Below are 20224 nucleotides of genomic sequence, written 5' to 3'. Positions count from 1 at the left end.
ATGGATCAGGTAATGTGTTAAACCCGTCACTTTCAGCAACTCTAAAGATAGCTGCCATTGTCCTTTTTTACTTAAACTCAGAGGCTAACTGACATGTCTTGAGTCCCACAGCTAGGAGGTTGCCGTCAGGATTTAAACTCGGGTCTGTCTGGCTTCAAAACCCTGTCTTACATATTCTTTGTTGCTTCAGTGAAAACCTGTGTCAGGAGGAAGGCAAGCGTTGGGATCTGGTGAAGGGGTCTCAGCCACAATAGTCTCACCGAGAACCAGGGCACTTTTAGTGCTTTCTCCAGCTCCCCACTCTCTTCTGCCAGCTTCTCACAGGCTGGATGCCACTTTTGTCAGTCAGCATGTTGGAATTACCACTGGGCAGTGACAGGTGCCCTACTTGTGCCCATGCCACAAAATGCTGTCAGCTGCTGAGGGAGAAGCCTGTCAGGTACAGTCAGGCCGGAGAGCTGCACAAGTAGGCGGGAGGTGCTCCTTTTCCTGGGAACCCTTCGTGCAGCTGGAGACAGGCCAGGCCAGTGCAGAGCCCTGGTCGTCACCCTCAGCTGACCACCTGCCATCCTGTTGCCTCAGCATTTTGTGTTTCGTTGTTTTTCCAGGGGTTTCTTCCAGAAAACAAGTTCAATCACACCCTGGGTGAGCCTGTTCTTCGAGATACGGGCCCCCGCAGGAGGGGGAGGCGGCCTCGGAGCGAGCTCCTGAAGGCTCCTTCCATTGTGGCAGACTCTCCCTCTGGAATGGGGCCGCTGTTCATGAATGGACTGATTGCTGGGATGGACCTGGTAGGACTTCAGAACATGAGAAATATGCCAGGCATCCCCCTCACCGGGCTGGTGGGGTTTCCAGCTGGCTTTGCCACGATGCCAACGGGTGAAGAGGTCAAAAGTACCCTGAGCATGCTGCCCATGATGCTGCCGGGCATGGCTGCTGTGCCCCAGATGTTTGGTGTTGGGGGACTCCTCAGTCCACCCATGGCAACCACCTGCACTTCCACTGCTCCGGCGTCTCTGTCAAGCACAACGAAAAGTGGTACGGCAGTGACTGAAAAGACTGCGAGAGACAAGCCGAGTAGCCATGATGTGAAAACAGACACTTTAGCTGAGGATAAGCCTGGTCCAGGTCCATTTTCTGATCAGTCTGAACCTGCAATAACTACTAGTAGTCCTGTGGCTTTTAACCCATTTCTCATCCCCGGAGTATCTCCTGGACTCATTTACCCGTCCATGTTCCTCTCCCCTGGTATGGGCATGGCTCTGCCAGCCATGCAGCAGGCCAGACACTCGGAAATAGTAGGCCTGGAGAGCCAAAAGAGGAAGAAGAAGAAGACAAAGGGGGACAACCCCAACTCCCACCCAGAGCCTGCTCCCAGCTGCGAAAGGGAGCCCAGCAGTGATGAGAACTGTGCCGAACCCAGTGCCCTTTTGCCTGCAGAGAGAGAACATGTGGCACAGGCTGGGGAGGGGGCACCCAAAGACTCCAACGACGACACCAATTAGAACTTTTTTCATTTAAGAAATTATTGTGACTTGTAAGTTTCTTATCCCATAAAGGTTTGTTACTTCCCTCACTTCACCTCCATAAGAACCTGTGTTTCCATAAGTAAGATGACCTACCTGATTTCCTGTCTGAGAACTATGGTAACAGATGTTAATAGTTGCAGGGTCTCACCACTCCATTAGATAAGTGTTGTCTACCTAGTCTAGGAGGCACAGAATTCGCATTCTGTTCATCCCGTTCATTCCAGCAATCGTAGCTAATACAGTACTTGGTGACGCGCCCACCCCCTTCTCTTCCAAGTTTCCCACTCACTCGAGGAGGAAAAATGGCAAAAGAAAGCTGTCTAGGGATTTACCATTGAAGGGCTGAAGAACAGAGACAAAGAGGAGCTCTTTTTCTATGAGCTGGGTTGCACAGGAGGAATGTCACAGGGAACCAAAAAGCACAGAAAAAGGAAGTGCTGGTGCATATTTTTTAGTTAAAATAATTCCCTATTTTATCATGATTCTTAAGTGAGTAGTATAGACAGAAGCATATAACTAATGGTTGAAAATACATATATTCATTTCTTTATAAAAAACAAAAACCTTACTGGTAGTAATATAATTTCCCCCTTCATGGTTTTTCAGACACCTGCAGCGAGAAGAAATACTGACTGACTAGGCATTATTTTCTATACATCCCTCTCCCCAGTGAAAAGATGCCTCTCGCTGCAAAAAAGCTTTACCCACCATGAGTTATTGCTGGCGACGGGGGTGGGGCCAGGACCCGCGGTCCGTAGAGCTCCACGTTGCTTCACACACACACAGCTGGCGCTCTGCTCCCACCTGGTTCGCTTACAGATTTCTTAGCCATTAATTTGCCTCTCTGTGTTTAAAGAGCACCAGGACCGAATGGATTTTCACTTGAGGCTTTCCTTCACCAATAAGGCTCTTTCTGGAGCCTGCAAGACAGTTGCCCAACACTTTGACACTTGCTAGTAGGTCCTTTGATCAGGAATGTCTGAGGCTGTCAGATGTGTGCCATCCTTTATAATACAGCTGTGAAAAGTTACTTCTCCATTAATTTCTCCATTCTGTTTATATCTTACAGTTGGACCCAAATCCCAAATTATCAGTTAATCGAAACTATGTTGCAAGTCAACATTATTTTCTCTTCCTCAGCTTCTCCTTGTGTAGGAACTGAGAAAGAACCTGCCTAAGCAGCACTTCCCCATGTCCTTTCGCCTTCGTGTTAACGTCCCTTCTAATGGTCTCACTCTTCACAGGTAGTTCACACTCTAAGACTTGAAGTAAGCTCATGGTTCAGTACTCTGGGGGCGCAGGGCTGCGCAGGACCCTTGGAAATGTTGCAAGTGTTACTAGTACCAGTTTCACTTTTCGTTGTCACAATTTACTGTATTTTTTACTTTTTCTGTTACAGTTTTGCTAATTTATCAGAAGGTCCAAAAGTTTGACATAACTATTTCATTTTGCATTATTTATTTATGATGCTTTTGTCATTGTCTTTTATACATTTGGGATTATAAATTATGTAAATGTTAAAATGAGCATCTCAAAGAAGTCTGTTAAATCATGATTGAAAATGTCAATCAGATGTATCTTCAAAAAGTGGAGTCCCAGTTTTATGAATCTGATATAAACCAGAAATTCTATAACCAATCACAGAAGAATCCAGTAATTGAACAAATCCTATTTAATGACATCCTTGTAGCATAGATGGTCTATAATGCTGACCACAGATTTCTTAGAAATGCTGCTCTCTCTATTTAACTAACATTTTGTTCAGTTTTGCCTCCAGTGGAAGCAGAAAGGGTTTTTTCAGCTGTTAAATCCTAAAAATCAATATAATTTATTTATGTAAAAAAAATAACTCAATCAATATATTTTTGAACCTTTTAAGTACTAATTTTCTTTTTATCAAGTAGAAAAAAAAAAATGTATTTGCCCTAAATCCTTAAAATACAAATGCTATAAAAATTCCTGTATCTTGAAAGCCTTACTGCAAATGAGTATTATAGACATCCAGCAGAGTCTGGTTTTCTTTGTTGTCGTTGTGTTGTTGTTGTTTTGTATGGAAAAGCTGCTTTCCCCGGGTTCCACTTATAACCTCCAGTAGGTCACAGGGTTCAATGTGGATCTGACTTAAAAACCCACCAGCATGCTCAATCCCTTGTTATACCTTATCGAATCTGTATGTTAACTCTCTGGGTGTTTAGGCTTCTATTTGACTGCTGTTGTGACCCTGTTTGCAAAATGAAAATGACACTCTGTGGATTATTTGCTCTGTAAGGCACAAGTGCTTCTTATGATTATTTTGACGTTTCCAAGAGCAAAAGCCAAATTTAAACTCTTCAGCAAACTTGAGCCTTTTCATCTAATTCCATGTCACTCACAGCCATAACTTTTCTTGATCATTCTTCACCCCATGTCTTACATAATAAATTGTGGTCTTGATCCTGGATTTAAAAACAAAAAAAAAGTTTAAAAGTCACATTTGTATTTGAGGAATTCAGTGGCACTTGGGTGTCTCTTGCTGCCTGGGGCATTTATGAGTGCATGGTATGCCCACTGTCTTTCCAAGGTGTCCGATCCGTGCTGGGCACCCTATGGAGGACTTGTTGAATATTCATCATGAGGGTTGACTTGGCCTGTCTCTCAACCAACTGACCAGAACACCTGGTTAAAACATGCCCTAGAAGGGAGTCGGGGGTGGGCGAGGTGGCTCACGCCTATAATCCCAGCACTTTGGGAGGCCAAGGTAGGCGGATCACTTAAGATCAGGAGTTTGAGACCAGCCTGGCCAACATGGTGAAACTCCGTCTCTACTGAAAATACAAAAATTAACTGGGCATGGTGGCGGGCACCTGTAATCCCAGCTACTCGTTAAGCTGAGGCAGGAGAATCACTTAAACCTGGGAGGCAGAGATTGCAGTGAGCCGAGATCGTGCCACTGCACTCCAGCCTGGGCAACAGTGAGGTTCCATCTCAAGAAAAAAAGAAAGAGTTGGCAGCACAGCATCCTGCTCCACAGACTCGAGGCCTGAACGCTCTCAGCTGGTACATCCCCAGCGCCACTTCTTAAGCTCCATACCGAGAGTCCCATTTCAATCACACACCTGCAATGTATGGGGGAACTAGACTTGAGTGGGTTAGAGTAGGTTCATAAAACACAGGACCACCAGGGTAGCTGAAATTCTCAAGGTTTTTCAGAACTCTGTGCTCCTGAGCCTGGTGTCTCAACCCCAAAAGGGGTGAGTCAGAAGTTACCAATGAGGCTGGCAGGAAAGTGCCACAGCCTCTTTGAAGGCTGAGCAAGAGACTGACCCAGCCTCATCTTGTTGGCTCCCAACTAAACACCACCAGATGCGTGCATGAATGGCCTGGAGCATGGATGGGCATTGTTACAGTAAGGCCTTAGGTGTTACAGGCCTCTAATCAAGACATAGGGAGCCCTCATAACAACTTAAACAGAAGAAGTAGTAAAGGGTCTTGGTTTCATTTTTTACCTAAAACCCTGTCCCAGGAAATACTACCTTGTACAAGGGCAGAATAGGAATAGTTGGTTCAGCACACTGGACTACTGTTGGTGTGTGTTTGCCATTAGTGACCTCATTTGTCCTCACTGCATCTTGGGCACTGGGTAGAGGGATGCCAACATCGAATTTGCCTCCTGAAAACTAGCAGAGAGACTGCCAAAGCTACCTTGTCAATCCTGAACAGCAGAGCTGGGCTAGACTCCGCAGTCCCACCAGCTGGGGAGACGGCACCCTAATTTTGCCTTTCGTGGTAACAGTCTGGGGCCTCTATCTCAGAAACCAAAACTGAGTGAAGAAATTACACTCAGAAAAATTGGCACTAGGAAAAACAGAACACTCAAATAAGTGTCACACCCTCTGGAAAACTCGATGCTAGATTCATTTACACCAAATTGCTTAAATGGCCTCTTGTAAGAAGTATTGTTCATTTGCCTCTTCTGGAAACCACAGGATTTCTTTCTTAGGTCAGAAGTAGAGTTCACCCAGCCCAGTAATTGGGATCTTGGCTGCCTAGTGGCGGACATTGTGGCCACTTTCATAATCCTAACTCAACAAGGTATCTGTGGGATGAAGTAGGGAATAGGGGAAAGGGTGAGTTCAATGCTGGCTGCTTCTGGGAAGTTGTTTTATGAGGTCGATTTGGACATGGAGTCTGAGCATGGCTGCGACAAGTTGGTGCCTCCTAGACGGCCTTGGGGTTTGAGTTCTGGCTCAGCCCAAGCCTTGGAGGACAATGGGAAGAACTAGAATGAGAGCCAGTTGTGGGGGAGGAACAGCCACTTGGAACACCCTTCTCCAAGTCTGTTTCCTCATCTGTAAAATGGGGATAATGATAATTTGCACTAATAGGGCTGTTGATGGGGTTCATTGAAATGATCAGTCTTTGTTTATTTTTGTTTTTTTGAGACAGCGTTTCGCTCTTGTTGCCCAGTGCGATGGTGCAATCTCGGCTCACTGCAACCTCTGCCTCCTGGGTTCAAGCGATTTTCCTGCCTCAGCCTCCTGAGTAGCTGGGATTACAGGCACCCACCATCACACCCGGCTAATTTTGTATTTTTAGTAGAGACAGGGTTTCTCCATGTTGGTCAGGCTGATCTCAAATCCCCAACGTCAGGTGATCCGCCCGCCTCGGCCTCCCGAAGTGCTGGGATGACAGGCATGAGCCACTGGCCCAATCAATCAGATTCTTAATACTGCTGATTCTTTTGAGTCATAGGTCTTTTACTCCTTCTGGATAGCCAGCAAGAGAATTTACCAGTCTCACTGGAAAAGTAGGATAAGGAAGGGGCAAGGAAGAGCTTGTTCCAAGTCCCAAGGCAAGTACAGAGTGGATCTGGGATTGGGTTCAGAGCACTGCGGGAAACCAGCTTTCTGTCCTGCCCACAGGAAAGAAGGGTTTTCTGCATGAGCCCGTTGTGCTGGGTGGACTAGAGGGATGTGGGGACTGTTTTGGGGCTGGGGAACAGGAAGGTTCATGGGTTTGTGGAGCCTTCCTCAGTGTAGGAATGCCAGCTTTAGGAGGGAAAGTTAACACCCAGTTAAATTTTAATTCCATGTAAACATTTTTTAGAGTAAGTGTATCCCATACAGTATTTGGTATATGCACTTTTTTAAATTTTCCCTTTTTAAATTTATTTAAATATTTTTGGCTGAGTGCGGTGGCCCACCATGTAATTCCAGCACTTTGGAGGCTGAGCGGGGAGGATCACTTGAATCCAGGAGTTTGAGCCTGGGCAACATAAGGAGTCCTCATCTCTACAAAAAATATTTTGAAAACTTAGCCAGGCATGATAGTGTGTGCCTATTGTCCTTGCTACTCAGGAGGCTGAGGTGGGAGGATCGCTTGAGTCCAGGAGGTTGAGGCTGCAGGAAGCTGTGATCACAACACTACACTTCAGCCTGGCCAGCAGAGCCAGACCCTGTCTCTAAAAAACAAAATGCAACCTCAAAACTCCCAGGCTTAAGTGATGCCCCCTCCTCAGCCTCTGGAGTAGCTGGGACCACAGGCATGAGCCACCATGCCCAGCTAATTTTTTATCTTTTGTAGAGATGGGATCTTGATATGTTGCCCTAGCTGGTCTCAAACTCCTGGCCTCAAGCAATCCTCCCACCTCAGCCTCCCAAAGCGCTGGGATTACAGGCATGAGCCACCACCCCCAGCCTAAAAAACTTTATTGTTTATCTGGAACTCAAATTTAACCAGACATCCTGTATTTTATCTGGTAACCTTACTTAGTAGCAATAGTGTGCTATTTACTAGGCACTTCCTGTGAGTAGGATTTGTTCTATGTATGTTATGGCCAAATTCTTAATCCCCACAATAACCCTATGAGGTTGTCCTCATACATACAAGGAAACAGGCCCAGGCCTAAAGAAGCTAAGTAACTTGCCCAATCATCCAGCTGGAAAATGTCAGGGCTGGGCTTCGGGGACTCAGAAGGAGTAAACCCAGAACTGTAAACTGAGCAGGAGGGGAGCCAGGATGGGCATCTTTAGTCTGAGGCTTGGAGCAGGCCATCCCTCTAGAGTGCAGCTTCATAAAATAGCACTAAGCGCAAATGATGAGCAAGGGGAGAGAGGTTGCTCTGGCCCTTGCTGCCCTTGGGCTGCAGCTACCATCCCTGAGGCCAGTGGGGAGGCAGTTAGCCTCAGTTTTTCCTTCCCATCCCTGCTGTGCTGGTGTTGGGAGGCCTCTGAGCTGGGAGTGTCTAAGTGCTTGGACTCACCAGCCCAGGGCCAAGGAGCCCCGTGAGAAGCAGTGTCCAATCTTGGAAGGTGGAAAGAAGGATGGCAGGGGGTAGGACAACTGTTCGGCTAGAATGGCCTGGGGAAAAGGATGGGGGAGCTGACCAGGGAGGGGAAGAGGCACATCTCACCCACCCATACGCTGGCCATGACCTTCCTCCTACCCAGGGAAGCTCAGCCACGTGCACCACTAAAGGTGGCCACAGCACTGCTTAGTCAATACCTACTCTGCAGGCCACTGTGCAGGCCTTCTGTGAGCTCATTCCAAAACATGTTCTCCAGGAGGACCAGGTTCAGGTGGGTTGTCACCTGCCTTCAGTGGCACAACTCATGAGGAAGAACAAGAATTTAGAGATGGGTCTGATTCCAAAATCTAGTGTTCTTTCACAGGCATTGGCTTTGCATGTGGAGCCACAGGCCCAACACACTTTCTTCCCGGGGTGGAGTCAGAGCTACGGCCCACAAGCCAAGAACCAGGACTCACATTTATAAATAATTGGACAATCAAAGGGAAATATTTCATGACCATAAAAATGATCCCCTCATGCCTGTAATCCCAGCACTTTGGGAGGCCGAGACGGGCGGACCACGAGGTCAGGAGATCGAGACCATCCTGGCTAACACTGTGAAACCCTGTCTCTACTAAAAATACAAAAGATTAGCCAGGCATGGTGGCAGGAGGCTAATCGGGAGGCTGAGGCAGGAGAATGGCGTGAACCCAGGAGGCGGAGCTTGCAGCGAGCCGAGATCGGGCCACTGCTCTCCAGCCTGGGCAAAAGAGCGAGACTCCGTCTCAAAAAAAAAAATCCCAAATCCAAATTCCAGTGGCCGTAAATAAAGTTTTATTGAACACAGCTATACTCAAAGCTGCTTTTGGGCTATGACAGCAGTAGTCACAGAGACCACACAGCCTGCAAAGTCTAAAATATTTATTATACTGTCTGATCCTTTGCAGAAAACGTTTGTCGATCCCCATCCTGCAACATCAATTTTATTCATAGATTCAATGCAAAAACTCATTAAAAGTATTTCATATGGCCAGGCGCAGTGGCTCACGCCTGTAATCCCAGCCCTTTGGGAGGCCAAGGCGGGTGGATCACCTGAGGTCAGTAGTTTGAGACCAGCCTGGCCAACATGGCAAAAGCCCACCTCTGCTAAAAATACAAAAATTAGCCAGGTGTGTTGGTAGGTGCCTATAATCCCAGCTACTTGGGAGGCTGAAGCAGGAGAATTACTTGAACCCAGGAGGCAGAGGTTGTAGTGACCCGAGATAGCACCATTGCACTCCAGCCTGGGCAACAGAGCGAGACTCCATCCCAAAAAATACATATATATGTATGTATATTTCATATTAACGCAAACATGGTTTTGTATAAAAGTGAATCACATAGTGGAATATAAGATTCATGTCTACTTTTGAGATAAAATGCTTCCAAGAAGCCCTCGGCTTTGGGCATGCTTCTTGAGGGCCAGCCTCCAAACCCGAGGGGATACTTTCACTTTGGAGGAAACACTGGAGCTGCCCTGTCCCCCTCCCCTCTTCACACGGAGCCTTTTTTGGTTGTTTTTGTTTTTTTGAGACAAGGTCTCCCTCTGTCACCCAGGCTGGAGTGCAGTGGTGTGATCACAGCTCACTGCAGCCTCGAACTCCTGGGCTCAAGCGATCCTCCTGCCTCGAGAGTGACTGTCCTGTTCCCCACTGAGATGTCCAGCTGGCTCTCAGAAGCAGGACACTAGGACAGGCTCAAGAGTCCAGGTCGACGCGGTGCTGTGGCCAGACTGAAGCAGCTTTGCCACGTCCCCCTGGTCTCATCCACCATCAGGCCCCTGCTGGCCGTGTGTGCCTGTTCCCCCTCAGGATGACAACTTGGCCTCACCTTTCTCTGTATGCAGCACCTTGAGGCTCTTTGAAAATCCTCAGGGACTCCCAAAGCCTGTGTGGGTCAGGAGAGCCGGGCCAAGGAAGGTCCATGCTGCACAGGGCAGGCAAGGACTCAGCACTGCTGGGTGTTTAGACTGTTTCCTGGCTCAGACCAAGAAAACTCTAAACTCTGTAGACACAGCTCCCAACTCCCACCCACTCCCCACTCCAGCTCTGACCCAGGCTTTTCCATTCACAGATCCCAGACTTTCCAGACCGGCAAAGAGCCCGGAGGCCAAAGCCTGGTGAGTGCCTTGGGCAGGGGCTGGGGGTGGGGCGGCGGATAGTACAAGGCTGAGGAAAGCCCCCAACCCCCCTTGGGCCTCCCCAGGTAGAGGACACTCCTACCCTCACCCCAGTCCCTTGTCAAATTTCCCTGTCAAGAAGCAGTACATACGTATATAAGGATACTCCTAGTGTTGGTGTGCATCTGAGAAAGAGGGAAGGAGGGAGGGAGGGAGAGCTGGAGGGCGGTGGGGCAGGGGAGCAGGTGTTCCTCCTGGCTAAGCCCCTGCAGCTACTTCCTTTCTTCCCCCAGACAAGTTGAGGATAATTAGCATCCCATGAGGGAACAGAGAGGCAGCTCCCATCCCTAGACTGAGTGTGGGAGGAAGATTCAGAGCCCCCACCAACTCCACTCCCACTGCACAACCCAGCACCCCCCAAAACAGGCCCAAGGACAAGGGGTCGGGTTCTACCACCCCCACCCCATGAGTCCAACCACTCCCAGCTTCTGTAAGGAACAAGAGTTCAAAGACATAAAACCTCTGTCCAAAGAGGTACTTGCTCTGCACAGTCAAGTGGGGTGGCACAATGTTCTTGAAAACCTGACTTTTCTTTGGACTTCCTGGTTGTTTCTTGTGTTCTCTGACTCCCTTTCAAGCTGGACTGGTCCATGAGTGTTTCTCAGGGACGAGATATGACAATGGGAAGCAGACAAAAAAAGATTCTCTGCCTGGCTTTTGAGTTTCGGTGCCTGGCTTGGGCACATGACAGATAAGAGCAAAGCTTCCCAGCTGCTATCCCTCCCGCCAGGAAAAGGGTTCCTGAAGGGAAGAAGAGAGGGGTGGTTGGTGGGGGTCAGTGGGGATGGACTGAAGGAACCATCCTCTTTGAGGGTGTCTCGTCTGTTTCCAGCACCCAGGAGGCCCCTGGAGCCATGTTTGGAACCAGGCTTCCGGGCTCCTCTTCCTCAGGTGCCCCACCAGCCTGCCCCTCCCACATGACTGTGGCATCTCCAGCAGTAGCCCCTGTGTCTCCTGTGACGAACCAGTGAGGGGGCTGCCACCTGTGCCCTGAGCATCCACGTGGGATAGGTTCTTACCCATTGGACTGCCCTCCCATCTTCACCCTAAGGCACGCTTAAGACCCAATAGAGGCTAGGTACAGTGGCTCACACCTGTAATCCCAACACTTTGGGAGGCCGAGGTGGGTAGATCTCTTGAGGTTAGGAGTTCGAGACCAGCCTGGCCAACATGGTGAAGCCCTGTCTCTACTAAAAATACAAAAATTAGCCAGGCATAGTGGCGTGCGCCTGTAATCCCAGCTACTCAGGAGGCTGATGCAGGAGAATCGCTTGAACCCGGGAGGTGGAGGTTCCAGTGAGTCGGGATCACACCACTGCATTCTAGCCTGGGCAATAGAGCGAGACTGGGTCTCAAAGGAAAAAAAAAAAAAAAAGACCGGGTTGAGCCCCAACAGGGGAGACAGCAGTACAGAAAGCCCCTCCCTTGTGCCTCAGTGGGACTAGGAGAAACAGCTTGAGGTCCCCAGAACCCCAAGTAAGGCAGGTGCTGGGTAAACCAACCCTGTGCTCAAACACTGACTTTGTGATATGGACTCAGGAGACCTTGAGCAAAAGGGCCAGCCAGGCTCAGAGCCTGCTACTCTGAAGTCTGGCAGTGGCACCCACCTCCCTGCAGAAGAGGCAGACCCAGGGTTATCCATGGCAGGGTCACCAGGGCCTGGGGCTGCAGGATGCCAGGAAGGGGCTCAGCTTCTGCCTGGCCTGGGGCATCCCTCTGGGCCTCTCTCTCCTGTGTGCCCATGGGGAGTTGAGCTGCCTGAGCCCTGGGACCCCTCCCAGCTCTGCCACCCTGGACATGAGACCCTGAGATGCTGTGTCCCCATCTTTGGGGGTGAAGGATCCGTTAACCAAGTTCGGCTTCAGGCTGCAGGGCCCTCTCTGGCTGAAGCTCAGCTGACTGATGCTCCCATTTAATCTTGGGGCTTGGAGCAGGGTTCCTGAGCCCCCCAGGCAGAGTTCCCACCTTCCTGTTAAGCTATTCCCCATGAGCCTTTTTATAAAGAGTTTGGCTGGGAGCCAGAGAGCTTTTGGAAAGTGTATGGGCCAAGCCAAGCTGTACAAACCTGTCTCCCTCCCAGAGCCGAAAGAGGCCAGGTTGTTCCCAAACAAATGCAGAGGCGGGGCCGGGGGTTGGGAAGAAGAAAGGGGGCTATTTTAGGAGGACCTGCATACTGCAGAGCCCCCACACAGCAGCAAGGGGTGTGGGGAGGCATGGCCAGAGGCAGCAGAGGTAGGGACCTGGTACCAGGTGTCTCATGTAGACACACACATGAAACATACGCATACACCCCCAAACGCATGTGGGCACAGACACAAGTCACAAAGATACACAGACTTGTGACTGTGTAGAAGCATGTGCTGATGTGTACAGAAATATGCACAAGTACATACTAGGTAGTCACACCTGCAGCTGCAGGGACATGCACAAACATGCTCACACGTACAATCACACACCACCACGTACACACACATGCATAGACACTTAGAGATGTACACAAAGGATGCAGATTGAGCAATGCCAGGCTAAACGCAGGAGGCTGGGAGAGAGCTTGCACTCCCTGACAACCCAACTCCCTGAAACCCAGCACACATGTGCATGCACACACACACACACACACACACACACACACACACACACCCTGGGAGGGAACCGCTTCCTCCATAGGAACTTTTGGATCCAGGGCAACATGCAATCAAGACCTTGTGCTAGGAAAGAAAGCGCCTTTGTCTGCTGGCACCAGGGCTGCAGGAGCAGCTGCAACCTCCTCCAGGATAAAAGCCAGGCCAGTTCCTTGCCCTGGGGAAGAAGGTCAGGCCAGGCCCTAGATGGGGGATGGAAAGAGGGAGCTGGGGGCTCCAGCAGGCCCTGCCACCAATCCCAGGACACTGTGTCTGGCTGATGGCAAAAAGCCCAGAAAGCTTGTTGTTCTCAGGCCTGGCCACCCTGACCTCTAACCCTAGTTTGGCCCTGTCTCCAGAACGACTGTGGTTCTGACCCTAGCCCTGGTGCTACACTGACCCAGACTGAGACCTGGCTCACCCGGGGCTCCATGCCTGCCATGTGCCTGTGACCTCACTTTTTTTTAGCAGAGTGAAAAAAAAGTCAGGCTCTGGAATTAGAAAGATGTGAAATTGAATCCTGATTTGTCACTCTCTGAGTGATTTTTAGAATGTGCTTGACCTTTTTGAGCCCTAAATTCAAACTCCCGTTATACAGAGGCAGATCTTTTTATTTATTCATTTATTTATTTAGAGACAGGGTTTCATTTCTCATTCCATCACCCAGGCTGGAGTGCTTGCTGTAACCTTGAACTCCCGGGCTCAGGTGATCCTCTCTGAGCCTCCCAAGTAACTAGAACTGCGGGTGTGCACCACTCGCCTGGCTCATTTTTCAAAACATGTATCATAGAGATGGGGTCTTGCTGTGTTGCCCAGGCTGGTCTTAAACTCCTGGCCTCAAGCCATCCTCCCAGCTTGGCCTCCCAAAGCACTGGGATTATAGGCATGACCCACCACACCAAGCCTAAATCCTCTTTATTGAGCCCACTGCATACAGCTGCCTTCTCCCTGTGTATACCTTCTCTTCTGGGCCTGGTGAAGCTGGGTTGGTCCTCTCAGCCCCCAGCACCCCTGCCCAGCACCCTCTCCTGCTGCGCTGGCCCCAGGGAGGAAAGCAAGACCCAGGCCTGATCTCTAGGGACTGCCATCTTGGGAGCGCCCTTCCTCCCTTGTGCCCTTTTCTCACCCCCTGTGGTCCCGGCCATGTCCCTGAAGCTGCCCCGTGCCCCTCTGCACTCCTCATCACACTCTGAAGACCAAAACCTCAGTGAGAACAGCCCTGTTTTTCTAACTCAGGAAAAGGATTTAGCTTTGGAGGCCCTTCAGAGGTAACGTAAACCCCCTCCAGACACTTCCAGAACTAATTTCAGTCCTTCCATTCAACAGATATTTACCAAGGGCCTACTATGCTCTTCTAGATGCTGGAGATTCCACGGTGGGCAAATAGGCAAAACTTCCCGCCTGGGGCTTACATTCAGGCTCCCTATGCCCCATGCTGCGGGAGCCTCTAGCCTCACACATTCTCCACATCGGCCCGAGGGCTGCAGCCACGGTGCAAGCGCAGACACACCCCCTCCTTCATGTTGCCACAAAACTTTGGAATGTCACTATCATCACTGTCACAGCTCTTTCTCCCACTGAGGCGCTCCTGGCTGATGCTGGGAATCTCAAGGGCAGGAATGCGCCTGGTGGGAATGCACTTGAACTATTGAAAGCCATTGCGGCGCGCTCTCTCTCTCTCTCTCTCTCTCTCTCGCTCTCGCGCGCTCTCTCTCTCTCTTTCTCTCTGCCCTGCCACCTCCTGCCCTCATGTAAGATGTGCCTTGCTTCTCTTTGCCTTCCACCGTGATTGTAAGGCCTGCCCAGTCATGCAGGACTATGAGTCAGTTAAACCTCTTTCGTTTATAAAGTTTTAAAAAATTGGGCCAAGGTGCAGTGGTTCACGCCTGTAATCCCAGCACTTTGGGAGGCCAAGATAGGTGGATCACGAGGTCAGGAGATGGAGACCATCCTGGATAACATGGTGAAACCCCATCTCCACTAAAAATACAAAAAATGAGCCAGGCATGGTGGCGGGCGCCTGTAGTCCCAGCTACTTGGGAGGCTGAGGCAGGAGAATGGTGTGAACCCAGGAGGCGGAGCTTGCAGTGAGCCGAGATCGCACCACTGCACTCCATCCAACCTGAGCGACAGAGCGAGACTCCGTCTCAAAAAAAAATTAAAAATATAAATAAATAAATAAATAAACAATGAAAGCCACTGTGGAGTCTGACAGCAGCTTTCAATAGTTCAATTGTGGCCGGGCGCAGCAGCTCAAGCCTGTAATCCCAGCACTCTGGGAGGCCGAGATGGGCAGATCACGAGGTCAGGAGATCGAGACCATCCTGGCTAATACGGTGAAACCCCGTCTCTACTAAAAAATCCACAAAAAAAAAAATCACTAGCCGGGCGAGGTGGCGGGTGCCTGTAATCCCAGCTACTCAGGAGGCTGAGGCAGGAGAATAGTGTGAACCCGGGAGGCGGAGCTTGCAGTGAGCTGAGATCCGGCCACTGCACTCCAGCCTGGGCAACAGAGTGAGACTCTGTCTCAAAAAAAATAATAAAATAAAATAGTTCAAGTGATTTCACGTACCAATGTCCCTTAGCGTGCCTTCTGATCTTACTATAACTTGGTATCTTTCAACTATGATGCAATTATGATAGTTATTACATCATAATTGAATTATACATAATTATTTCTCTTAATTGCATCATCGTTAAATAACTTGCCCTTATTTTAAATAAAAGCATACTGTTTTAGGAAATAAATCAGCCATGCACAGCAACTCATGCCTATAATCCCATTACTTTGGGAGGCTGAGGCAGGAGGATCTCTTGAGGCCAGGAGCTTGAGACCAGCCTTAACAACATAGCAAGGCCCCATCTCTACAAAAAATAAAAAATTAGCCAGGCACAGTGGCACACACCTGTAGTCTCAGCTACTTAGGAGGCTGAGGTGGGAAGATTGCTTGAGCCCAGGAGTTCAAGGCTGTAGTGAGCCGTGATCATGCCACTGCACTCAAGCCTGAGTGACTGAGCGAGACCCTGTCTCAAAAAATATAAAAGAGATGGACTGAACCTGAAGCTCAATTAGTGTCGGTTCAATTGCCCTGGTCTGTCACTCACAGTTCGATGCGTTTGTTCATGAAATTTTAATTGAACACTTGCTCTTTGCCAGATATGGAGAGGGGGAAAGGGGTCCCCGGAGCCCCCTGTCTAGAGTGAGCCAGTGAGCAGAAAATGACAATGCAGTGTAGTAAGTGCCGAACAGACTGATGGGCAGTTGCCATAGGAGCCCAAGGGGAGTTCCTTGGGGGCAGATGGATTAAAGACAGTTTTGCAGAACAGGGGATATTTGAGCTGAGCCTTGAAGGAGCAGTTGGATTTTTTTCAGGTAGAGATGAAAGAGAGTGAGCCAAGCAGAAGGACCAGCATTTGCAAAAGTCATGGAAACAGGGAAGTGCCTGATGTGTGAGGAAGATGGCAAAATGTTAAATGTCCCAGGCGGGGAGGCCAGGCTGGCTGAGGAAGTGACTGGCACCAGATAAGACTGTGAATGCCAGGGAGAGTGGGGAACCCCTGCCACGTGGAGGTCACCCAACCCTGACCCTGGAGCTGTCCCCCTGAGCTGTCCACCCCCAACCTGAAAATTCTGTGCAGCCCTTCCCCTCCTACCTTCCTCCTGCCCTTAGAAACCCTGATTTCACTGTGGTCAAATTCCCCTCCATTCTTGGCTTAGGGAAAACAATTATGAGGCAGGAATTCTTGTAAGAGCTTTTTCTATATTAAAATGCTTGATCCTCTGTTAAATATTGTCTGTCATTTTTTTTCACAGTTTGACCTTATTTTATTACGTTTTGATGGAAAGAAGCCTCCCATTATCATGTCGTGAAATCTGTCAGTCTGTTCATATGATGTCTTCTTAGGAAGTTGTCCCCTATCCTAAAGTTGTGTAAGTTTTCGGATTCTTTTATGGTTTACCTTCTAGCATTCAAATCTTTAAGCCATCTGCAGTTTATTTGGGTTTAAGGTAGAAATCTAACTTTTTTCCAAATTGTTAGCCAGTTGTCCAGTCCCACTTCTTAAGTAATCCATCATTTCTGCCCTGTTTTTTTTTTTTTTTCCAAATTTTCAATTCCCCCCCTCCTCGATTTTTAAAGTTATACCTGCTATCCAGGAAAAAGAAGAGGAGTGAGCAGGAGGGGGATGAGAAGTGGGGAAATGAATGGCTTAGGAAGTAAAAGCCCTCCTCCCCTTTCACCTCCCTGAGGTAGAGGCAATAACTGTTCATCATTTGTTACATATCCTATTATTATTAGTGTTACAACACTTACTAGGTTTCTCTTAAGTGCAGAGATGTTCAAAAGAGAAAACCCAAAAGGAATCAAAACCTCTGGAACATATTTTGGCATAAAAGCATGTTGGCTTCTCAGGTGAAGAAGGTTGCAGTGAGCAGATATCGTGCCACTGCACTCCAGACTGGGCAACAGAGCGAGACCCTGTCTCAAAACAAACAAACAAACAAATATATATATATGTATGTATGTACATATGTATATGTGTATGTGTGTGTATATATGTTGGTTTTTAAAAAAAAAAAAAAGAATACATACGGCAGGGCACAGTGGCTCACACCTGTAAACCCAGCACTTTGGGAGGCCGAGGCGGGCAGATCACAAGGTCAGGAGATCGAGACCATCCTGGCTACCATGGTGAAACCCTGTTTCAACTAAAAATACAAAAAATTAGCTGGGCATGGTGGCGCGTGCCTGTAGTCCCAGCTACTCAGGAGGCTGAGGCAGGAGAATCGCTTGAACCCAGGAGGCAGAGGTTGCAGTGAGCCAAGATTGCACCACTGTACTCCTGGGCAACAAAGCAAGACTCCGTCTCAAAAACAAACAAAAAACAAACAAACAAAAAAAAAAAACCATATATAAGGTTGGAAAAATAAAACAACTCTAAAAGATACAAAATGAAAAATAAACACTTCCCTCTCACTCGCTACTGTCCCACGCCAAGTCCGGCTCCCCAAAAGTAACCACTGGTGAAATTTCCTATTTGCTTTAGTGTGACATGCATTTCCTTTTTTTTTTTTTTTTTTTTTTTTTGAGACAGAGTCTTGCTCTGTCACCCAGGCTAGAGTGCAGTGGCGCGATCTCCACTCACTGCAAGCTCCGGCCCCCGGGTTCACACCGTTCTCCTGCCTCAGCCTCCTGTGTAGCTGGGACTACAGGTGCCCGCCACCACGACTGGCTAATTTTTTGTATTTTTAGTAGAGACGGGGTTTCACCATGTTAGCCAGGATGGTCTCGATCTCCTGACCTCGTGATCCGCCCGTCTTGGCCTCCCAAAGTGCTGGGATTACAGGCATGAGCCACCATGCCTAGCCTAGTGTGACATGCATTTCTTTGCCACATTCCACATTCTCATCTGGAGATGGGTTTACTGCTCGTGTTTCCATTTTCTGTGCCATTTCCCTCTCTGCTGCGCCAGCACAAGTACCATAATGTTGAAGGTATTCTAGTGTTACCTGCTTTTAACATCTGGGAGGGTAAGTCACGCCTTAATGTTTTTCATCTGTGGAGATATGGTGAGTATTCTATACTTATGTTCTACTTTATATTGCACCCTCTCCCTACCCCCGCCAATTTGATTGGAAATTTGTTGGAAGGGCATTGTTTGTATAGATTCATTTGGAGAAGATGATGAGTTTATCTCTTTGTGGACATCTCGCCCCTGTGACTGCATTCAGATATTGTGACTTTTCTTTTTTTCTTTTTGAGACAAGATCTTGCTCTTTCGGCTGGGCGCGGTGGCTCAAGCCTGTAATCCCAGCACTTTGGGAGGCCGAGGCGGGCGGATCACAAGGTCAGGAGATCGAGACCACAGTGAAACCCCGTCTCTACTAAAAATACAAAAAATTAGCCGGGCGTGGTGGCGGGCGCCTGTAGTCTCAGCTACTCAGGAGGCTGAGGCAGGAGAATGGCGGGAACCCAGGAGGCGGAGCTTGCAGTGAGCCGAGATCGCGCCACTGCACTCCAGCCTGGGCAACAGCGTGAGACTCCGTCTCAAAAAAAAAAAAAAAAAAAAAAAAAAAAAAAAAGATCTTGCTCTTTCATCCAGGTTGGAGTGCAGTGGCACAATCATGGCTTACTGCAGCCTCGACCTCCCGAGCTCAAGTGATCCTCCCACCTCAGCCTCCCAATTAGCTGGGACCACAGATGCCACCACCCCTGGTTAATTTTTTTATTTTTAGTAGAGACAGGGTCTCTCTGTGTTGCTCAGGCTGATCTCAAACTCCAGGGCTCAAGTGATCCTCCTCGGCCTCCCAGTGTGGGGATTACAGACATGAGCCTGGCCTCTTTGAATTGGAGTGAAGGCATACCGATTTTATTAACATGTACACAGGGAGAACCACAGAGTCATTCCCCCAGACATTGTGACTTTTCTTGTTTGGGATTTTGAACACCTCTCCTTAGAGCATCTTAATCTTTGTCCATCTGATGTCATAACTGCAACCGCCTACTAGGAAAAGGGTCGGGAGACTTGGTCGCTGTCTTCCCATACTCGAGGGTATCAGGTGAAAGAGGGTGTGGCCCGCTCAGCAGAGCTCCAGAGAGCAGAACTCAGACCAGTTGGGGGTCACACAGAGGCCATCTTTGGCTCAGTGAACGGAAGAATGTTCTATCCGTTGGAGCTGCAGGGCCATGGAACGAGCCGCTGGGGGAGGTGGTGAGCTGCCCACCTTGGCTCTTTTCCAGTGTTCCAGGGAAAAGGCAGCCCGTGCTGCCCAGGGGCATCCGTGTTGCTGAGAGGAGTAGGGGAGGATGCTTGGTTACTTGGGCCCCTGTTCTCTCCACTCTGCCCAAAGGGAAAGCCAGGGCTTTCTGAGCCCCCCGCTGTGCTACTTACTTCATTTCATTTTGCACAATGACCTCTGTGGGTAGAATGGCGTTATTCTATTTTCCATTCAAAGACAGGGAGGCCAAGGGACTTCTCCAGGCTCATCCAGCTAGGCCTGCTTGAACCGGATTCCAAAGCAGACCCTCCCCAAGCAGCCTGTCTATGATTGTCCCCTGGGAGCCCCTGCTCAGAGTCAGGGCTGAAAAAAAGGGAGCGGGAACACCCTCCCTGCCTTTCAGTCCAGGGACAGCTGCAGGGCAGGTGAGCGCCCAGTGGGCAGCAAGAAGGCACCTGGCTCCTCTCCCATCCCTGATTCTGCACGTCCATGTCTCTCCCCCGGGGCAGCTCTCAGCTTGGCTCACAGTGTCCTCAGGGGGCCAATGGGCTTCTTGATTCCAGGCTGCACATCTGGAAGTTGACGCTATTAAAACAAACCCCATTATATAACAAACGGACATCTGGAATCCGTTAGCAATGAGTTTTTAGAAAAAGAAATTGTTTTGGATGTGCTCTCTCCTAAGAATGTGGCAAAGCGCCCTCGCCCTGGCTGTCCAGGAACCCAGGGACCCAGGGGCCTCTCCTGGGCCCACTTTTCAAGGTATCTCAGGCCAGACCAGAGGTGGGCTGGGGCACAGACAGAGACAGACTCCTCCCTGCCCCCACAGGCAACTTCACTGTCTCCTGCTGGCTCCATCTTCGGAAGGGC

General features: G+C 49.2%; 1 protein-coding gene across 2 annotated transcripts in view; it reads left to right on the top strand.

The window, feature by feature from the left end:
- Positions 1-3485, top strand: part of CHD6 (chromodomain helicase DNA binding protein 6) — a 211972-nt gene extending 208487 nt beyond the window's left edge. For both annotated transcript variants that reach the window (XM_015149001.3, XM_077951822.1), the window contains exon 37: positions 609-3485. In XM_015149001.3, coding sequence (XP_015004487.1) covers positions 609-1505 — 897 coding nt within the window. In that variant the 3' untranslated portion in view covers positions 1506-3485. The remainder of the gene's footprint in view (positions 1-608) is intronic.
- Positions 3486-20224: the final 16739 nt, after the last annotated feature.

The sequence above is a fragment of the Macaca mulatta genome, chromosome 10 (genome assembly GCF_049350105.2).
Source record: "Macaca mulatta isolate MMU2019108-1 chromosome 10, T2T-MMU8v2.0, whole genome shotgun sequence".
Lineage (NCBI taxonomy): Eukaryota > Metazoa > Chordata > Mammalia > Primates > Cercopithecidae > Macaca > Macaca mulatta.
This window is presented reverse-complemented; position numbering and strand designations above follow the sequence as displayed.